This window comes from Trachemys scripta, chromosome 11, assembly GCF_013100865.1.
Source record: "Trachemys scripta elegans isolate TJP31775 chromosome 11, CAS_Tse_1.0, whole genome shotgun sequence".
Classification (NCBI taxonomy): domain Eukaryota; kingdom Metazoa; phylum Chordata; order Testudines; family Emydidae; genus Trachemys; species Trachemys scripta.
Window position 1 is genome coordinate 67655852 of NC_048308.1, and position 20898 is coordinate 67676749.

Consider the following 20898-nt stretch of genomic DNA (forward strand, 5'->3'; position numbering starts at 1 on the left):
CGGACACAAGGCTTGTAGGACCTAGCAGAAAGTCAGAAAGGAATAGGATTATGAAACTGTAGAAAGGAAGGGAACCCAGGCGAGCAGAATCACTCTCCTTAGCATTTCACAGGCGTGCGCAGGGCCCCGCCCTTCGGAACAGAGGCCAGCTCCACTCAAATCACAACTCACCTTGATTACAGGTTTTTATAGCTCTGCATTCTTAAAGGCAAATCAACTAGCTGCTGAATCAGTGGACCTTAAACTTTACCAAGCACTGTTGTGTTTGTGTGTTGATGTACTTGTGAAAGTACCTGGCTCTCCGTGGGGAGTTTCAAGAGGTGTGCTTTTTACTTTCTAGTTTGCTTGGATTTAACTTGCTTGAGCACTTGCCCAGCCCTGCTGCTACCGCTGCTTCCCAGCCAGCATTGTTTCAAACTTTCAATGGATTGAAGACGGCCCCCCCAGCCCCCTAGAAGAAAAGCAATGTTTAAAAAGGTGAGTTCTTCCTCTATCAATACCTTGCAAGAGCAGAAGGTGGGGGGATGGGGAAACCAAACCTGCAGCAGGCTGAGAAGGTGATGTACTTGCACCCATTTCATTTTTAAAGCACCTTTGGGTATGTTAGCAATGTGGGCACTGCAGGTCAAGGTGTGTGTAATGGGCCGTCACTGCACTTGACTGAGATGCCGGTGCATCTTTGGTTAATTTCAGGGGAAAGCTCTTTTAGATTATTCATTGCCTAGCGTGAGTTGAGTGTTGAGCACTGCACAGAGGAGACCCGGGCCCTGTCTCAAGGACCCTAGGGTTGAAAGAAGCAAAGAACTTCATTGAGCCCCAAAGCGCTGCTTGACCAGGAGCTGGGTTTACCGTGGAGAAAGGCAGCTTCCTCCTTTCAGCTTCCCAGAGTTGAGAGAGTTTGGGTGTCCGGGGTGGGGAGGAAGGCGGGAGGCTTTGCCTCTCCCAGCAGGGCTTCAAAGAATGATGGGGAAGGTTTTATCAGAATGAGACTCAGACCTCAGGACTCCCAAGATAATCCCGCAATAAAGTGAGACTATTTCTATAACTCATTTGAGTTAAGTATCAGAGGGGGAGCCGTGTTAGTCTGGATCTGTAAAAAGCGACAAAGAGTCCTGTGGCACCTTATAGACTAACAGAAGTATTGGAGCATGAGCTTTCATGGGTGAATGCCCACTTCGTCAGATGCATGCATATTCACCCATGAAAGCTTATGCTCCAATACTTCTGTTAGTCTATAAGGTGCCACAGGACTCTGTCATTTGGGTTAGACATTTTCTTTCAAGAATCAGGGGCCAGTCCTACTTCCAGTGGCTTTGTTGAGAATGGATCAGGCCCTACATTGGTACAATACCATCCAGGAATGCCTTTAAGCCTTGAAATGTCCCCTTCCCATTTAGACCCTCAGATCCCAAGCTGATCTTTAGGTAAAAGTAAGCGTTAGCAATGACCATTTGCGTATACTCAGCATCAGCTTCAGCACTTCCTATGAGACGTCTGTCCCTGTAGTTTAAGGAGGAAGATTTCCAAAGGCACCAATGGCAGATAGGTGCCCGACTCCCAGGGAAAGTTCAGGAGAGTTAGGCACCTCCCTGCCAGTTCATTTTAAACTCTCGCTGAACCCTAAAGATGACCTAAGCCACCTCAGCTAAAATGTTCAAAAATAGGCACCTAAAATTAGCCTCCCACGCCTATACTGAGGCAGCTAAATGCAGGGGCCTGGATTTCTACAGTGCGGAGCAAACATGGGAGCAGCTGGGTGCTCAGCGCTTTCAAAAGTCAGGCAGGTGCCTAAAGACAGACTTTAGGAGTTTAACTTTAGGCTCTTATTTTCAAAGGCTTGGCCATAGGTACAAAGGGGCTTTTAAATGAAACGGCATCTTAAAGAAACCGTGCAGAGACTGTGTCATCACAAGAGCCCATTTTGACTGGTGTTCTTTAAAGACAAAAGAGCCAACTCTCCGAGTAGAGAAAAATCAAATTATCTTTTATCATTACCACCTCAGCAGTAAAAACCTTCCCCTCCCCGCAAACCCCTCACATCACTACTTGAAGTGGTTGAAACCACCACTCACCACATTGCATTCCAGGGTAGCCGACCACTCCATTTCTCACAGGCTTTCAGCAAAAGCCATAAAACACTTGTTCAGACTGTTTAAGCTGCCACATCCCTGCTCGGAGGCTTGAATAGTCTGTTCCTTCAGCAATTGAATGATCAGATCAATGGTGAGCGAATTTAAGACAAGCACCCAGAAAGAGTAGTGTGGGGTTGGTCCAGCCCAAGTTACTGGGCTCTGTACAGTGGTAAGTGGGTGAGGTTTAATGGCCTGTGATAGGATCTAAGAGTCTCTTCTAGCCTTAAGCCTGCAAACCTATGAATTAATCCTCTTAACTTCAGTGTGCAGGCAGGCGGATTTCTCTAACAGGAATCAAATGACAGCAGCCTCAGGGCTAAGGGTTTAGCTGAGTCAAAGCTGCAGGCGAGTGTCAGAAAAAAATCCAAGTCACTATTGTTAACACAAAGGATTGTGCAGTGGACAACGAGGTCATCAGCGGACCACCTTTTCTCCCTAGTCTCTGAGCCTGCTCAGCCTGGCTTCAGTCCGGCCATGGTCTCGGCTTGCTTCCTTATGGGATCTGTCCACGCGTCTCATCTCAGCAATCACCGGGCAGCCCCTTTTCTTCTGCTTGGGGGGGCTTGCTGGTTCAGGGACAGTTCCCCCAACACTGCCACTCTTCCCTACCCTTCTCCCTAAATTAGTGAGCTAACCAGTTGCAGAGACTTTGTGTAAAGCCTGAGGCAGCTTTGTAGTTTCTCCTGGCATCTAACCCCTCTTTCCTTTTAGGCGTTTGTCTGTATTAGAAAATTTGCTGCATTAGTGCAGCTAGAATAGTGAAAAATCATTCTGCATGGGGCTTGAGCATTGGCCTGCTAAACCCAGGGTTGTGAGTTCAATCCTTGAGGGGGCCACTTAGGGATCTGCGGCAAAAATCAGTACTTGGTCCTCAGGGCCGGCTCTAGGCACCAGCAAAACAAGCTGGTGCTTGGGGTGGCACATTTTTAGGGGCGGCATGGCCGGCGCCAGAATGCCGCCCCTAAAAATGTTCCCCAGCCGCCCTAGCTCACCTCCGCTGCTGCTGCCACGGCGCGCGAAACAGCGGATTTGCGCGCCGCTACTCGCCCTCCCTCCCAGGCTTTCAAACCTGGGAGGGAGGGGGAGCAGCGGCGCGCGAATCAGCTGTTTCGCGCGCTGTGGCGGCTCGGGGTCTCCCCCTCCCTCCCAGGCTTTCAAACCTGGGGGGGGGGGAGGGGAGACTCCGAGTGGCCGCGGCACGGGCGCCACTTCTCCCCCTCCCTCCCTCCCTCCTAGGCTTGAGAACCTGGGGGGAGGAGGCAGGGCTGGGGATTTGGGGAAGGGGCGGAGTTGAGGCGGGGCCGGGGGTGAGGAAATTAAAGAACCGGGGGGCGGGGGGCGGCCAAAATTGTTTTTGCTTTGGGCGGCAAAAATCCTAGAGCTGGCCTTATTGGTCCTGCTAGTGAAGGCAGGGGGCTGGACTTGAAGACCTTTCAAGGTCCCTTCCAGTTCTATGAGATGGGTATATCTCCATATTTAAATGAGTTCAAACGCATTGAAATTTGGGTTTCCTGTGAGGTAACCAGATTGATTTTAGTCAGACCGGTGCAAGTTTTCTAATGTGGACATGGCCTCAGTGTAGCTTAAGTAATGAGAGGTAGCAGGGGTAGCTTTGTTGTTTAGTGTTTTCCTCTCAGATGCGTTGTCACACTGGAACCAGAGTATTGTCAGAGTTTCCCTGCTCGGCTGTCAGGTGGGCTGGTGTTTGGTTCTCCCGCTCTTTAGAAGTGCTCCTGTCAGAGTGCGGGGGAAAGGAGGGGGGAGGGAGAGGGGGAGGGGAATACTTCTGCAATTCAGGTAAAACAAAGGATGAGAAATACCTACAGAAAACCAGGAGGCAGGAGCCATCTCTCATGCCTTGGAACGTGAACAGTAGTATTTACATCCCCCATCTCTCTTTTAGAAGGGGGCCTTTAAAATATTCAGCATGTTACCTGGTGCTAGTAAGCTTAACCCCTACTGTAATTTCCATAAGAAAATGGCCAGACATTTTTTTGGGGGGTGCATTATTCCCTGATCTTTAGTCAACTCTTAATTGGCCTAGTGGACAGAACCCAGTGGTGGGACTCGGGACACCTGGGCCAGCTTGGCTGCTGGGTTCTATTCCGCTGGGCTGTTGCGTGACCCTGGGCAAATCACGTCCCCCCTGTGCCTCAGTTTCCCCATCTGTAAAGTGGGGATAATGATACTCCTTTGTAAAGTGCTTGGAGATCTACTGATGAGAGCTCTATGTAAGAGCCAGGTGTTATTAATTCTGCTCCACCCGAGCTTAAACCCCAGTCGTTTAGCACAGAAAGAAACAGAATAGCAGGGTGGTGAGAACAAGGGATGATAATACAAGCCTGGCTCCGGCTGGACAAAGCTGTGTGCAAGCACAACCCATAGATTTAATAAGCTCTTCCGTGACAGTAAGCAAGGAGCCACCTGCCTAGCCTGCGTCCACAATCACGCTAGGTTCAGTCTGTCCCCTGCCCCACGCTGACCACTAATGGGGAAGTGAGGGCCCAGAGACCATGTCCACATTGGATCCTCCTCCTGGGGATGGGAACAGTGAGGGAATTCAGGAAGTGCAAGGTGCTAGCACTAGCAAAGGACCCAGCTCTGCCCAAATTGGGTGACCAAGAGTGGAAGAGGCAGAGTGCATGGGGCACCAGATTCATCCCTTCGGTGCTTGTTCCACACAGAGACCAGGCCACCGGACTCTGGGTAAATTCATGACTGTGTTTCCATCCCCCCACTCCCCTTACCTCCTGGCTACATACCCCCTGCTTCGAGTACCCCATACTCGAATAGTGGCTCTAACTTAAGTGATCTCATCTACCACTCCAAGAGATGGTGTTCTTCTCTATAGAGGGACAGCCCTATAAACTCCTCCTCGGAAGCACTTTCATCCTCCCCACCCCATATGGTACCCAAGCCTGAGTGTGTAATATTAATAAGCAGGGTTGGATGGGAGGAAAGGTAAATTTTCAGTGAAAACTTTCAAGAGAAAAAACCCCAGAATTTTCTCAGAAATATGATTTTTCATTGAATCAGGAAAAAAAAAAACCTCTCTCTCCCACCTGCCTCCATTCCCTTTTTCTTTTCTACAGAGAGGGAGAGGGAATGGAAAGGGGAAAAGAAAGGAAGGAAAAAGCCTGGAAGTCAGAAGTTTTTCCATTTAAAATAAATCCACTTTTCCTTTGTTTTGGCAAAACATTTCAAACAATATAAACATTTCCCGCCGATGTACTGTATTGTTTGAAAAACTACTTTCCTTCCGGAAAGATTTTCCTTCCAGCTCTATTGACAAGTTAGTCCTGCCTCTGCGGTTTAGTGTAATATCTCACTAACAAAGGTTTTGCATTTATTATTTTATAATAAATAGGACAATGAGAAAAATAGAATGGAGCCAGATTAAAAATCAGACTCAGTTAAGCTGCTTCCGAGGCAGATACTTTTAATACAGACTCTTGACTTGGTGCTTTAGCTGCAGTGGCACATTTTGCCTAACTGGAAGAAGAGATTTTGGGGTCAAAAATGGGCCCTTAAGAATAGCCATCCACCTAGCCCAGTATCCTGTCTCTGACCGTGGCCACCGCCAGATGCATCAGATGGAATGAACAGAACAGGGCGATTTTGGGTGATCCGTCCTCGTCATCCCGTCCCACAGCTTCTGGCAGTCAGAGGGTTAGGGACACCCAGAGCATGGGGCTGCATCCCTGACCATTTTGGAGGATACCCATTGATGGACCTATCCTCCATGAACTTATCTAATTCATAAACCAATTATGCTTTTGGCCTTCACAATGTTCAATGGCAACAAGTTCCACAAGTTGACTGTTTGTTGTGAGAGAGCAACAGAGGGACTCAGACTAACACGGCTACCCCTTTGATAGGTGTTGTGAGAGAGTTATGCAAGGCACATTACTGCATAGTGAAACCATCTATGCTGCTAGATGTGTTGCTGCTTGAGGTAGGTGTGAGTGTGAGTGGTTTTGATGTCAGTTATACATGTTGGGGCAAGATCCCCAGCTGCCAAAAATAATTGTAGCTCCACTGAGATGACTAGGGCTATGTCGGTTTACAGCAGCTGAGGATCGAACGCTGGTGTTCTTAATCAGGTAGACTGGGAGAAATGGCTTTGATTCCAAGGCATTTAGACAAAAACCCAAGTGCCGACACAAGTATAACAAACCCGTAACTGCAGTTATAATCACGGGCCCTGATCCTGCGAAGACTTAAGAATGTGGTTATATGACAGAAGCTGTGCGTGTTCTTGCATGATTGTGCACTTGGACTATGCAGGCAGGAGTGATTCTGCATGAAGATAATTTCACATGCAATTACATTTCCCCCTCCCTCCCCAATTGGATTTTATGTATTTTTAAACACACCCTAGGGAATGCTCAGTGCTTTCAAAACAAACCACTAATTAAATGTTAATCATCAAAAATATATTCAAGCATTTCCTCAGTTATTTTGGCTTGCATGCTGTACTCCCCCCAGTACCTGATTTTGGTTTATCTATCTTCAGGGCTTCTGGTTTTCAGGGTTAATTTTAGAAATTTGAGGTCCATGTACATGTCCTCAAAGCAGGGTTTTTCCAAGGCGTTCTTTGATACTGTCATGGGAAGATTTTTTCAGGTACTTCCCAAAATTCTTGTCCGAATAGGACCTACAATAGAACCTCAGAGTTACAAAACACCAGAATTATGAACTGACCAGTCAACCACACACCTCCTTTGCAACCGGAAGTATGCAATCAGGCAGCAGCAGAGAAAAGAAAAAAGCAAATACAGTACAGTACTGGGTTAAACGTAAACTACAAAAAAATAAAGAGAAAGCAGCATTTTTCTTCTGCATAATAAAGTTTCAAAGCTGTATTAAATCAATGTTCAGTTGTAAACTTTTGAAAGAACAAACATAACGTTTTGTTCAGACTTACAAACGCCTCCGGAATGGAGGTTGTTTGTAACTATGAGGTTCTACTGTACTTTCATTTTTATCATGTGTATAAAAGATGACGTGCATGTTAGGTTAACCTTTGTATCCTTGTTATTAAACTCCTGGGTTACCATTTAGTGCGTTTGTTCCCTAGTGTGCTTTAATGAAGTACTGTTTCAAACAGCACTATGTTAAACCCCACTAGGGAACTTTTAGTGTGCACCAGCAGGGTCTACACAGATCAATTAAGGCACGCTTTAGAAATCATACCCCCAGAGCCTGCATTACTGCTCCGTGTAGATAAGCCCTTAGATACAGCCCACAAACAGGGCCATTTTGCCTACATAAACAAACCACACTGGGAAAGAGGTGAAGTCAACAGAAACGGAGTGTTTTTGTGGTGTTTGTTGGATAAACACCGATTTCATTGGTGTTTGTTGGTTAAAACCTAAAATCAGAAACCTTGATTTGTAGGGGATGGTGCCTTTTTACCCAGCTGAAGAGCCTTGCACGCTAGAGGTGCTAGGGGAATAAATACATCATTTTTCTGGAGTTACCAAAATACTTAGAGAATTGAAAGCCATGTCCCTCCTTGAAGTCTCACTCATCTAATTAAAACGTGGCTGCGTGGCTCTTGGTCAAGCTTTCCAAAGGGGCAGGGTGAAAACACAAGAGACCCACATGCATCTGACACAAACCACTAGGACAATACCAAGCATAGGAAGTGTCAAGCCAGAGGGAATTGGAGAGAGTTCTCAGTGAGGGATGATGTGCTTTGAAAGGACACGTGTGCCTTTTCAGCCTACTAAAGCAATCACTACCCGCAAAGTATTTGGTGCCAAGGGTTAGAACTAGGGAGAACAGCAGGGATAGCAGGACCATTTGCTTTGCAAAAAGCAGGAGACCTTCTTGTCCTTTCCCTCCCGCCTTGGGGGAGCCCAGCTTCCTCTCCTTGTGTCCCTACCCCTGGCTGAGGAAGTGAAGACTTGCCAGACAGGGGGAATAAGAGCTCCTTATACCTAGATGGAAAGTTTCTGGGGTTCCTAGCCAGAAGGTGGAGCAGCAGTATCCCAGTCTGGAGTCTCCTACTGTCTCTCCTCCCCAGGGAAATGGGAAAGAAAACCTCACCATGGCTTTGGTATCCACAGCTGCTGCACCATCAAGAGTCCTATGATTCCTGAGGGCCTAAGAAATCCCCCTAAACCTGAGTCTAGGGCCTAAGGTTTAGCAGATCTGGGCTGGCTCCAGGTGAACAACCGGGGTTGCTCAAGATGACCTTGGACAGAGGGGGGAACGGAAGAGAAAGCTAACGGAGTAGACTGTGTGGTCCAGTGGATCAGGCCTGGGAGTCAGGAGACCTAGGTTCTATTGCTGGCTGGCTCTGAGCTGCTGCGTGACACAGAACCAGTCACTTCCCCTCCGTTGCTCCAGCTGGGTTATGATAACGCCTTTGTAAAGGATTTGAGGTCTGTGGAGTGAGTGCCGTGTAAGAGCTAAGCATGGCTTTGTGCAAGGTGCTCAGATACCATGGTGATGGGCACCCTTACAAAAACCTAAACGGATGGGGGAGAGGAGGCAGCTTAGATGGAGGAAGGGAGCAATAAATAAATCAGAGGGATAAACACGGAAAGAGCGAGGAAGTGGCCCTAGACGGGTAAAGGAGAAAGAAGAGTGTAGCCAATTAAGGGAAAAGGATGAAAACAGAAACTGCTTTATGGAAAGTCTCGTGCCAAGGAGACACGAGGAGATGGGTCTTTAGAGATGTGATCGGGTTAAAATCATTTAGATGGCGAGAAACTCATGGTTTAGTCCATAAACTGGATTAGATTTGGAAGAAACCTCCCCTATGGGAAAGTTAGGTCATGGTCACCCCTTTGGAGCAACTAGCAGTGACTACTGTTGGAGACAGGCTGCTATTCTAGACGGACCAGTGGTCCCATGCTGTGTGGTTATGTTCCTGTGGAGATATGCACTGGTGTCCTGTATCAGGTATAGGGGAGGGGATAATGGGGTCTGGTTCTACATGGCATTTTACGTTGTTAATGCAGCGCTGCCCTCTGAGGTAGTTGTGTTTTACATTCATGGCTGATTGAAAGGGGAGCAAATTCATTGGATTTGATGCATGTTTATGGATTTCTTAAGACAACTCACCACTGGCAAGTTCTATTCAACAGCTGCAATTCACAACATTTTTGCATAAAGTTTCTATTCAGTGTTGTCTTGCAATTTCCTGCATTATCGGAGAATTCATCGGGCATTTCAGAAACGCTCAGAGGAAGTTGCTAACAGCTTTCCAGTGTCCAGTCTCTTTTTATGTCAAAGACTCTCCCGTCTGGTGTAGTCTGAATAATGATTGAGGGAGAGAGAAGGGGGAACCCCAGGAAATGCCCCTACAAAGTGGGGCGTCATGTTGGAGAGTTGCACGTGGTCAGAAGATTCTAGCTGGCGAGACTTCTGGGGATGGTGTTTTGTTTCTTACATTTGCTCAGGACGGAGATGTCGCTGTGAAGTTTTGCTTCTTTTTACTTCCTGGTGCAGAGTTTGGCTGGCTTGAGATCGCTTTCAGATTCACTTTTCCTCATTTCCCTTCTCTGCATCCAGTCTCCATCTCCACAGGATGACGCAAGGAAAACTGCCTCACCACCTGACAGATGTCTGTCAGCCCAGCACTTCTAACCATCAGAGGGGTGAAGTTTTGGAACAGCCTTCCGAGGGAAACAGTGGGGGCAAAAGACCTCTTTGGCTTTAAGATTAAGCTTGATAAGTTTATGGAGGGGATGGTTTGATGGGATAAAGTGATTTTAGTCAATAGATTTTAGTCAACATGTCGTCGCTGGTAATTAGTAACAATGGTCAATGATGGGATATTAAAAGTTACTACAGAGAACTTTTTCCGGAGGGTCTGGCTAGAGAATCTTACCCGCATGCTCGGGGTTCAGCTGATCGCCATATTTGGGGTCGGGAAGGAATTTTCCTCCAGGGTAGATTGGCAGAGGCCCTGGAGGTTTTTCGCCTTCCTCCGCAGCATGGGGCAGGAGTCGCTTGCTGGAGGATTCTCTGCGATTTGAAGTCTTTAAATCATGATTTGGGGACTTCAACAGCTGAGTCAAGGGAGAGAATTCTTCCAGGAGTGGGTGGGTCAGGTTTTGTGGCCCGCATCATGCGGGAGGTCAGACTAGATGATCAAATTGTCCCTTCTGACCTTAGAGTCTATGAGTCTATTTGGTGAACGCCTTTTCTTTTGATCTGCTTTAATCACTCTCTGTCTAGGAAGATGAAATCTTTCATTTTGGGAGCCACGCAGGCTGCTTCTAAATGGATCTAAAACTTGATAATGGCTTATACAACCCGGGGCTTTGTCGCTGAGCCCCACAGGTACCCATGGGAGGAGGTGTAAATGGGCGGAAGATCAGGGCACACAATTCTCATGTTTGTGTGGGCAGGTTGTCAGCTACAGGTGGAACCTAGTTCTGTGTCTAGGATCAGCCATCTTCAAAGTGAGCTCCTCCCGGTAACAATTACTCAGCTGTGATAAAGAGTCTTTTATCCAAGGATCTCAAATCACTCTACAAAGGCAGATATATATGAAGGAGCGAAGATACAGGGATTTGACAATCAGAGTTTACAAAAGGAGCCATTAAAAAAAAAAATCACTGTCTCTGATAGGCGTTTGTTTTCATGGGTTGCTTGTCTTTAGGGGTTCTTGCCTCTGTCATTACTACAGCTGGAGTTGGGGGCCTGTGAAACCATGGACATAGGTCCCCTTATTTTTTTAAACTATCGCTAAGGCTGAATATAGCCTTGAAACTGTGGCCCATCTTCGTAACACCAAGCACTAGAAACCGACTTCAAGACAAGCTATTTGCTAGGGTTAAAAGTTCAGCCACTGATGGTTTTTCCCCCCCTAGCCTCCCACCATAGCCAGCTTCACCTGGCCTTTGAGACTCCTGAGAACCACAAGTATAGGGCCAGTGAGGTTTTTTGGTGAGGAAAAAGTCCGACTGATTCATGGCTGTGCATCTGGACTGCCACTTGTGAGCCTAGCGATGGAAGTTTTGGGACCACCTGTATCAAGTTTGTGTCAAGAGCCCAAGCCAGTGTATTGACGGAAGAGCTGTCCCAGGAGGTCAGGTATTGGAGGGAAACAGGTTGGAGCGCTATGAATAGTATTTGGGATAGGGACTATGGAGTTCACAGTGCTGCTACCAGAGGCCACCTGACATTGTGACTGTGGCCACAGCAGCTCAGGCGGCTGATGATTCTATGGATTAGACTTGGTCTACACCTAACTTAGGTCAGCACGTTGCCTTGTGGTTGGCCACACTCCTGCCTGACATTGCCATGCCAACCTAACCCGCACGGTGGATGCGGCTGTGTTGACAGAAGAATGCTTCCATCGCTGAAGCACCTGTCATTCGGGGAAGCGGTGTCCTACACTAAAGGAAAACCCCCTTTCTGTTGGTGTTGGCTGTGTCTATACCACTGCGTTATACTGGCCTATACAGTGACGGAGCTATGCCGGTACAGCCCCCCTTACTGTACATGTACCCATAGGGTTAGACTCCCATTACGATTCTTTTAAGTATGTTGAGCTTGATCGATTGGAACAGGGGTGCAGGAAGGATTAAACTGGAGCCACGTCTCCCGCTATGCTGAGTGGGAAATCGAGGCCCGGGGCCTAACTCTTTAGCGTGTACGCAGCTAATCATCTGAGGGCCCTGGAGCTCATTGCTAGTGCCTTTTGAACAGGGTTTTCTCTTCTTTGCAGAATACGGCCCCGAGAAGAACGCAGCATGTGGGGGCGGGGCCTTCCACGGAGCAATCCTACATCTACAAGGTGGTTCTGCTGGGGAGCACGGCCGTGGGAAAGTCAAGCATAGCCTTCCGCTATGTGAAAAATGACTTCAGGGAATCCGTGCCCACTATGGGATGTAAGTGAGTGGCAGCAATGAACTAATCCTTTGGTGCAACATAGAGGGCCTGATCTGCATCTCCCTTATAGCAGGAGTATCTCTGCTGAAGTCAGTGGAGCTACGCCTGCGAGAAGTTTGCTGTCAGGCCCAGCAGAGAAGCAGCAGGACGTCACTCAGGAGGCAGGGGCTTAGGGGCTCCAGTTGGAGCTCCCTGGCGGCTAATGGAACGTGACCTAACAGACCCCCAACGCTACAGCCACTGAGTGCGTGGTTAGTTTGGTTTCTCAGCTTGACAACTGCGAGACATGGAAAAGTCTGGTGAAGGTTGCGCAAGCTGTGCAGGCTAATGTGCCCATTTTAAAAGCTGGGCCTCTTCTGATGCTGCTCTTTATAGATGGATCTTTAGGTACCCACCTCAGAAGCTCTTCTGAAAAAAGTCAGGCCTGAGCATCTACTACTCCACTGACACCAGTGGCAAAGGGCCTTTTGAGTTCAATGTCAGGGAGGATTAGGCCACATTTCTCCACTGGGGTAGATTGGAGACAGGGACCAAGAAATCATGAACAGGGAAACAGCAACACAGCTAAAAGAACAGGAGTACTTGTGGCACCTTAGAGACTAACAAATTTACACACAGCTGTTGTCATTGTGGAGTTAGAGTGACATCTAGTGGTTCGTTGCATTTAAATAGGTCATGTCAGCAGAGCGTTTTGGTCTACACCTGCAGTTCTGAGTAACCCAAGAGACAGCTTACCATGTACTATTAAATGTTATAGATTTTCCCCTCTGCGTTCTCTCTGCGCTTTCCCCCCAGCCCTGGATCTCCCAACTGCCCCCACAAAAATACTACCAATCGCACTGCGTTATCTATGGATTTGTGCCAGTCCCATTCACAGCGCTCACTGCGAAATGGCACCAAGTTCTTACTCTCGCTGCAGAAACGGACACAGGCGCACCCTGGAATCCTGGGAACTGCGCTTCAGAGTCGGATCTAATGGGGTTTGGTTGGAACCACCCCTTGTATAATTCCTGGGTGTCAGAAAAACAGACGTAACGCTCTGTTCTGCCCGGTTTGTGACAGAGGACGTATGACAACAAGGCCTCCAACAGATGACATTGAAAAGGCTATCTTCCCAGACTCCCAGCAGCTCTGCTCATTATATCGCTCCAGTCAGTCTAGTCGAAGCACCCCACCTAGCCTCTCCAATGTTATCAGCATACCTGCCTTTGACATCATTTTCCTGGTGTTTAAACAGAAGTCCACTCACACTAGAACTAGGTGCAATTTCAACTGAAGATTTTTTCTGAAAAACCTGCAGATCCAGTGACACCACCACATTTTAGGAGTTCATGGTAACAGTGTTAATGGAGCCATGTTGGTCCCAAAATATTGAGGAGACAAGATAGGTGTTTTATTGGACCAATTTCTGTTGGTGGAGAGGACTAGGGTGACCAGATGTCCTGATTTTATAGGGACAGTCCCCATATTTGGGTGCCTGTTACCTTCCACTTGCTGTCTGGTCACCCTAGAGGAGACAAGCTTTTGAGCTTTACAGAGTTCATAGCTGTAACACTCTGGTTCCTTCCTCAGACCTGAAGAAGAGCTCTGTGTAGCATGGAAGTGTGTCCCTTCCCCCAACAGAGGTTGGTCCAAGATAAGATCTTATCTCACCTGCCTTGTGACTTCATGGTAGTTTCACTAAATTGTTTGTTTAAAAACAAACAAACAAACACACACAACCTGAAAAAAAAGTATCACAATGTTTCATTTTTTTGGCTTGAAATGACTTTCAAAAATTCCTTTAGTCTTATTTTAAAAAAATTATTTAGAATGGTCAAAGTTGAAATAAATGTTTCATTTGACCCAGAATAAAATTTCTCTCGACATAGAGTCAAAACCTTTGAAACATTTCATGTGGTGTTGGACTTGCAATGAATTTTTTTTTTGGACTTTTCAAAATTGCCACCAACAAAACCAAACCACCATTATTCACCCAGTTCTGCTACACGCTCCCATCATCAGATGCAAAAAGATTAATCTCAGTAGGCAACATTGATGGAAAACTCGGCTTTAGTTTTTATTGGAGATGTCAACACAAGGTCAGTTAAGTCTCTTTAGGAAGTTTTGCAAGCTCACAGACCCTGGTATGAGGTAGAGAGGCCATTGATGTTCATGGGACTGATCCCCATCTGTTCTATGTTGACTTCAATGGAGGTAAGGCCAGTTTACAAAAGCAAGGATCTGTCTCTGGGTCTTTATGTCAGAAATAGGCAGAAAGACACGTTTCTTCCTGTTTTAAAGAAGGATCCTGACCTTTGCCAGGAGAGTGGGGATGGAGAGCCCAAGGGGTCTTTCACACTTCCACACAAAGCAGGCAGTCACAGTGCCTATACCAAGGAGTGGGGTATCATTTGCCTACATTGCTTGGCACTCAGAGAAGGCTTCTGTCCCTCCCAGGGCTCTCCGGAGAGCTTTGGCTCTGTACTGTCCCCTCTACCTCAAGCCCATGTATTTGTTAGACAATCTGGCCCTTAACAGATGCCTACCTACTTTGCACATCCACACATTTGACCTGCTATAGCATTTTCAGCCCAAGGATCTTCAAACATTTGGCAGACATTTGCTGGCTTTCACAGCACTCCAGGGAGGTGGATTTTAATTAGACCCATTTTCCATCTGGGCAAGCTGAGACAGAAAGGTTAAGGGCTAGACTGGGACTTGGCCCACACATTTGCCTGGGGAAGCATGGGAGAGCAAAGGCTTCTCCCCCCACCTTTACTCCTCTGGGCCAGGTGTGCACCTGTCACTTCCCTAGAGCAGGTAGAGGGCGAGCACGCATGGCCTTGGTGCCATCCCGCCCACTGGCCAGCATAGCCCTGCCAGTTTGGGAGTGGGGCAAGTTTGCCGGCATGGGCTAAGAGCAAGAAAAAGCAGTTGTAGCTCAGAAGCATCTGAGCACCTCCCCGGGGCTACTCCAGGGTAGCGCTGCTTATGTATAATCAGGGCTGTGCTTAAGGGCCTACTTGAGCCTTAAGTGACTTGCCCAAGGTCATACAAATCAGTGTCGGGGAGATTGCAATATTTCTGTTCCAGCAGTACTCAACAGGGGCCAGGCACCGTACAGTTGAATTGGAACTCCAGACTCTAATTCCTACCCTGCCATCACATTTCCTCCAACTAGACAGCTGCAAAACCAAAGTTTGCTAATGACACTAATATTGATGGATTGAGCAAAAACCATTGTTCTCATTTCTCTCCCCCCCCCATCTCCCAACTATACCATGCTGAAGTGCATTGGTGTAGTACAGAGCTGTTATTGGGTAATACCAGTTCACCAGCATGTTTGTTACATTGCTTTTGGTGGGGAACGGAGTGTTTTAATTCTCTCTCTCATCCCTCCCAACCCTTTCCAACTGAATCTTGACACCCATCTTTCACACAGGTTACCGAGATAAAGGTTAACATCTAATTAAGGTGCATGCTATGGCTTTCTCAATGAGCTGTCCCATCTCTGTTGCTTCCAGGTTCTTTCTTCACCCAGCTGGTATGTTTAGAGACTGCCACGATTAAGCTTGAGATTTGGGACACTGCAGGACAAGAGAAGTACCATAGCGTTTGCCATCTTTATTACAGGGAGGCTAACGCTGCCCTTCTTGTATATGACATTGCCAGAAAGGTAAGCTCAGCGATGGCTTGTTCTTCCGCCTCTCTCCTCCAGAAGGGTTTGCCTTTAACTTTCTAAAATATCCAGACTGAATCTTGACAATGCAGCCACGCGACTGGTATGCTGCAATAGTTCTAGTGTAGGGTAGCTTCCCAATACGTCTCCAAATATTTCAACCAAGACTACTTTTTCCAGCACACATATCACGTAAGGGCTACACGTCATGGGCAGGCGTATCCTTCGTCTTCTGGTAAAGATGGTTGAAGACATGCAAGGAACTGGTACAGACATTTCACTTACAGTGGACAATAAATGCTCATGCTTTCCCCCTAAAAACCAAGATTTCTCTATCTGCCCCTACCTCCCAGCCCAATCCACCCCAACAGCCAAGTAGGGTAATGGGGGAGCATCACTAAGTGCTCTTTGTTCCCCTACCCTCATGTAACCCACACACCTTCTGGGAGTGGTGTTCTGTCCCATCTAGTGGCACCAAGACCACGTCAAGAGATAAAATGAGTCTGCTCTACAGCCTTAGCGAAGACCCAGTTGGCTTTTAGCTCATGCGGTAGAGGCTCATGCACTAAGCTCCCCCCCAGGTTCAATCCCACTGCTGACAACTGGAGTCTGTTGGCATTTCACTATGTCATCGTTAAAGTCTAGGGAGCTGGGAGTGAGTGTAAGATTAAACGCATCTGTTAGTTGGCTTACACTAATGTCCGTTTCTGATGGACTGTTCCAGGGGCACATGTTGCATGATCTCCCACTATGTTATGCATGTCTTTTCCCTTTCACTGGTAACACGTAACACACAGGAACCGCAACACTGAGGGCCATATGCCTGTATTACTGCCATGGTAGTTACAGAAGGAGGAGACCATAGGCTGCCGAAGAGTAACATCTCACAGTAACAGAACTTTACGGAAGAGGTAGACCAAGCTTTTAAGAATCCTTGCTCCATCACGAAAGAGCCCAATCACCTCATCCCATCACCTGTAAGCTGGGTCTATGACCGACTGGAGTTCCATGGTGGTTGGGTCATGACTGATGGAGGAGAAGTCATCCTCCTTGGCTTTGGGGAAGGAAGTACATTTAGAGCTGGTTCCTCCTAGCATCACTACCTGTGACAAGCACATAACCCATTTGTTTCTACAATTTTTAGCCCTCACTTGCCAATCTCCTTTGGGCCACGTGACAGCTCCTGGGTATCTGTCGGTTTATTGTCTGTGTGTCTCTCTCACCTTTCCAGGGAACTTTTGCGAGAGCAAAGCTATGGTTGAGGGAATTAGAGAAGGAATTTCTTCCCGATGAGCTCGTGATTGTTTTAGTCGGCAATAAGACAGATCTTGCTGATGAGCGGGAAGTCACCTTTGAGGTAAGTGGCGTCACTGCAGTAAGATCTCAGCACTTGGCAGATTATCTCGTTCAAAAACACCATGGCAGCGTGTGCACCAAGTGCAGCACTTCAGGCTTTCACACTGAACAGTTCATAAGTAAATGTTTAGGCAAACGCGATTCTCCTAGCAGCGAGCAATATAGCAAGACCCTACTGGGTGTCAGGGATGTTAGAGGTCATAAATCCCATTTTGCCTTCTGTTTCAGCTGCTAACTTTCTTGGATCTTAGAGACTTTCCTGAGCTATGGTGGGTTTGTTCAGAGGGTTCAGAGTGTTCATAGGGAGGTTTTAGTGTCAGAGAGGATGTTCCCAGATGTTGCTTCAAAATTTGCCATTGATGAGTTGTTGCAGAGAAAAATACACAGATGCTTTGAATTACATTAAAAAATTCAGAAGCCTCACTAGAAGCTGATGCTGCATCACTGACCACCAAGTTCAATGACTGAGAACTGCATGGGACAAAAAAAGCTTGAGGGTTTAACTCTCGGATCCGCGTCTGCACTCTTCTGTTCTTTCCTCTTATGTTGGCACCATTATCGTAGCCCTGACCTCTCATGTCAGCTATTGCAATTCCCGTATCTTCCAGCTTTTTAAGAAGCACATTTATCATACCAGCTCCTGTAGTATCATCAATGTCAATAAATTCTAGAAAATGCTCTCTGACAGTCACCATTGCAGGGACATTTTCACTGGGTTCTGCTGTTGTTACAAAACGCACCATTAAAGTCATTTGTTCCGTATACCTGATGTTAGGTGGGCAGTCCAGAATAACAGTAATATCTTGCTGACTTCAGATCTGCCACAATCTTCTGTTTGACTTTTGTTGCCAGTAACTGTATGATCTCATTTTGAATTGTTTTTCCAAGGTAGTGGTGTGTGTACGTTTCTTGGGTGGTGACTCTTCTTAGATGCTCCTGGAGTACAGCATCAAACTCAGCCATCAGCTACACAATTTTAAGGAAGTTTTCATTGTTTGGCATATTCAGCTGATCTGAAGTGCCACGCAGTGCTTGGTTTTGGGGAGCAAGCATTCTCACAATGGCAAAGAGCTAGGTTTTGGGTAGCAAGCATTCTCACAATGGCAATGAGCCTTTTCAGAACATTTTGCCAGTAAAGAGACTCTGATGCAATCTTCTTTTGATGCTGATCATCTATGGTGGTCTTTAACCTTAGTCTCATCTCAAGCTCTTTCCACCTATGGAATGCTCTCTGGTGATTTGCTGCCTTCTCATGGCATGCCAGATTTCTAGCCAGATTTTTCCAGTCCTTTGTTCCTGTAGAACCCAATGTGTCTGGAACATTAGACTGGAAGAGTTTGCAACAAAAACAGTATGCAGCATTCTGGGTTTTTGAGTATATAAGCTATGGCCTCTCCACTTTGTCACCATTGGGGACTTCACGCCAGAAATGTGTTGGATGGAAATTTCTATTTTCATTGTCTTTGGGGAACATGAAGTTTTTCACTTGCTGTGGCCCATGCACTACAAGGAAGTCCCTCAGGCTACTGCTCAAGTGGGTCCACAGTCCTGGATCATCTAGGACTTAAGGAACTAAACTCAGCAGCAGCTGTTTCTTGTGCCTCCACCACACTCTTCTCTGATCTACACTTTTCTTCAGGAATGTGCAGGGTTACATCCATTTGAGATGGAGATATGGATGCTGCAGTAGCTGCCAGGTCACCTGCACTCTGACTAACTGGAAGATCTGGCATCTCCTCACCACTCACATCCTCACTGGGGCCGGAAGGCTCACCGTGAACATTTGTGTCTGTGTATCTCAGGAGAGCTCCTTCCTGCTTAGATAGAAAAGCTTCCTTTGCTTTCTTTCTTTTTCTGAATGCTGCCCCAGAGGGGCGTTTTCTTCTTTCACTCATGACTGCTGTTCTGTGCCAGCTAGAGTGGCTCTCAACACTCAGTTGAAGGGGACAGATAAGCAGGCTGGTAGCAGGGCCTGAGTGAGGGAATATATCAGTGTCTTAAGGGACTAACTACTTCAGTTGTCTGCCTGTTCTCCTCAAGTGGGTTCAGGGAAGCAACAGGAAGCTCCCTGAGAAGCTGGGGTTTATCAGTCCAGGCTCCTGGGGGTGCTGGAGAGGTACATAAGAGGCTCCTCCTCCTCTCTCTCCCTCCCTGCAGCTCCTGCTGCTTTCTGTTATTTCCTCTCACTTTTTCGCCTGCCTGCCTGTTATGTCTCTTGTGCCCTCCTTCCTCCAGCACAGCACTCCACCATCTCTGTGCATCTAGAGCAGAGAGAATACAGATTCACCAGCAGCAGACACGCTTTCCTACACTCTAGGTCCTAGTGGCGCCCTGCCCCAGTCTGGCATCTGAGGCGGCCACCTCAGTTTGCCTCATGGTAAGACCAGCCCTGGGAATATCTGTGACTTCAGCTACAGAGTTGTTACAAACATTTCACAGTGATGGTGAAATGTGGTGTTAGACTTCAAATGACATATTACACATCGCCTTTTAAATAAGTATCACTCACCGCACCGATGAGTACGTCATGCCTGACAAGAGTCGCTGACACAGAGTAACGAACCACTAGTGGGTCTTTGTGTCAAACCTGGGTAGGTCTTCAGTGCAGTTAACCCCCCACCCATCCACAAAAAACCCACCCACTTTGCAGTGAGGGTGCAGAATAAACCATTCCAGTGCTGATAGGCCTCCAGCGCACCCAGAAGGAGAGTGGAGTTCTCCCACAATCCCCTGGGAAAGAATCAGAGTGGTTCAGCGTACCGCAGCAGACAGAACCACGGGCTATAGAATATCAGGGTTGGAAGGGACCTCAGGAGGTCATCTAGTCCAACCCCCTGCTCAAAGCAGGACCAATCCCCAGACAGATTTTTGCCCCAGATCCCTAAATGGCCCCCTCAAGGATTGAACTCACAATCCTGGGAATAGCAGGCCAATACGCAAACCACTGAGCTATTCCTCCCCCCTATGCCTCCAGAAGCCAGAGCAACACACACGGGAGCATGCAGCACCAGTGGGGACACAATAATTTGGGGAAGGAGTTGCCATGTGGCTGCCCCCAGCCAGGCTAGGCCAACTTGGGTGCCAGTCACCTGAGTTAGCTGCTGTGAAGACATACCAAGTGTGAAACATAGCTATAACCGCAGGCTGTGTGTCAGCTGGACACTTGCTCAATAGCACGTGCCCTGGCCTAGTGTCATTTGATCATGCAATGGAAGGCTGTTGTGATGCCTCTCCTCCAGAGCTCTGATCAAGATGGTGAGGATTAGGGCTGGCTGGAAAACAAGACTTCCATTGTGTGAGAAATAGAGGCACCAGGCAGAGCAGGGATTCAAACCTGGGCTTCCCACGCCCCAAGTGATTGCTCTACACCAGGGGTCGGCAATGTTTGGCACGCGGCTCGCCGGGGTAAGCACCCTGGTGGGCCAGGCCAGTTTACTTACCTGCTGACGTGGCAGGTTCGGCCGATCACGGCCCCCACTGGCCGCGGTTTGCCGTCCCGGGCCAATGGAGGCGGCGAGAAGCGGCGCGGGCGAGGAATGTGCTGGCCGCTGCTTCCCGCCACCCCCATTGGCTTGGGACGGTGAACCGCGGCCAGTGGGGGCCGCGATCGGCCGAACCTGCCACGTCAGCAGGTAAGTAAACTGGCCTGGCCCACCAGGGTGCTTACCCCGGCGAGCCGCGTGCCAAACATTGCCGACCCCTGGTGTAGAGCAATCACTTGGGGCGTGGGAAGCCCAGGTTTGAATCCCTGCTCTGCCTGGTGCCTCTATTTCTCACACAATGGAAGTCTTGTTTTCCAGCCAGCCCTAATCCTCACCATCTTGATCAGAGCTCTGGAGGAGAGGCATCACAACAGCCTTCCATTGCATGATCAAATGACACTAGGCCAGG

General features: G+C 47.8%; 1 protein-coding gene across 1 annotated transcript; it reads left to right on the plus strand.

The window, feature by feature from the left end:
* Positions 1-15: 15 nt before the first annotated feature.
* On the plus strand, positions 16-17008 carry RAB17 (RAB17, member RAS oncogene family; the record flags this gene model as incomplete). Its single annotated transcript, XM_034786557.1, is given in 4 exon segments — positions 16-477; positions 11827-11989; positions 15497-15648; positions 16883-17008. Coding segments are annotated over 4 exon segments (453 nt in total), but the record flags the coding sequence as incomplete, so codon positions are not given.
* Positions 17009-20898: the final 3890 nt, after the last annotated feature.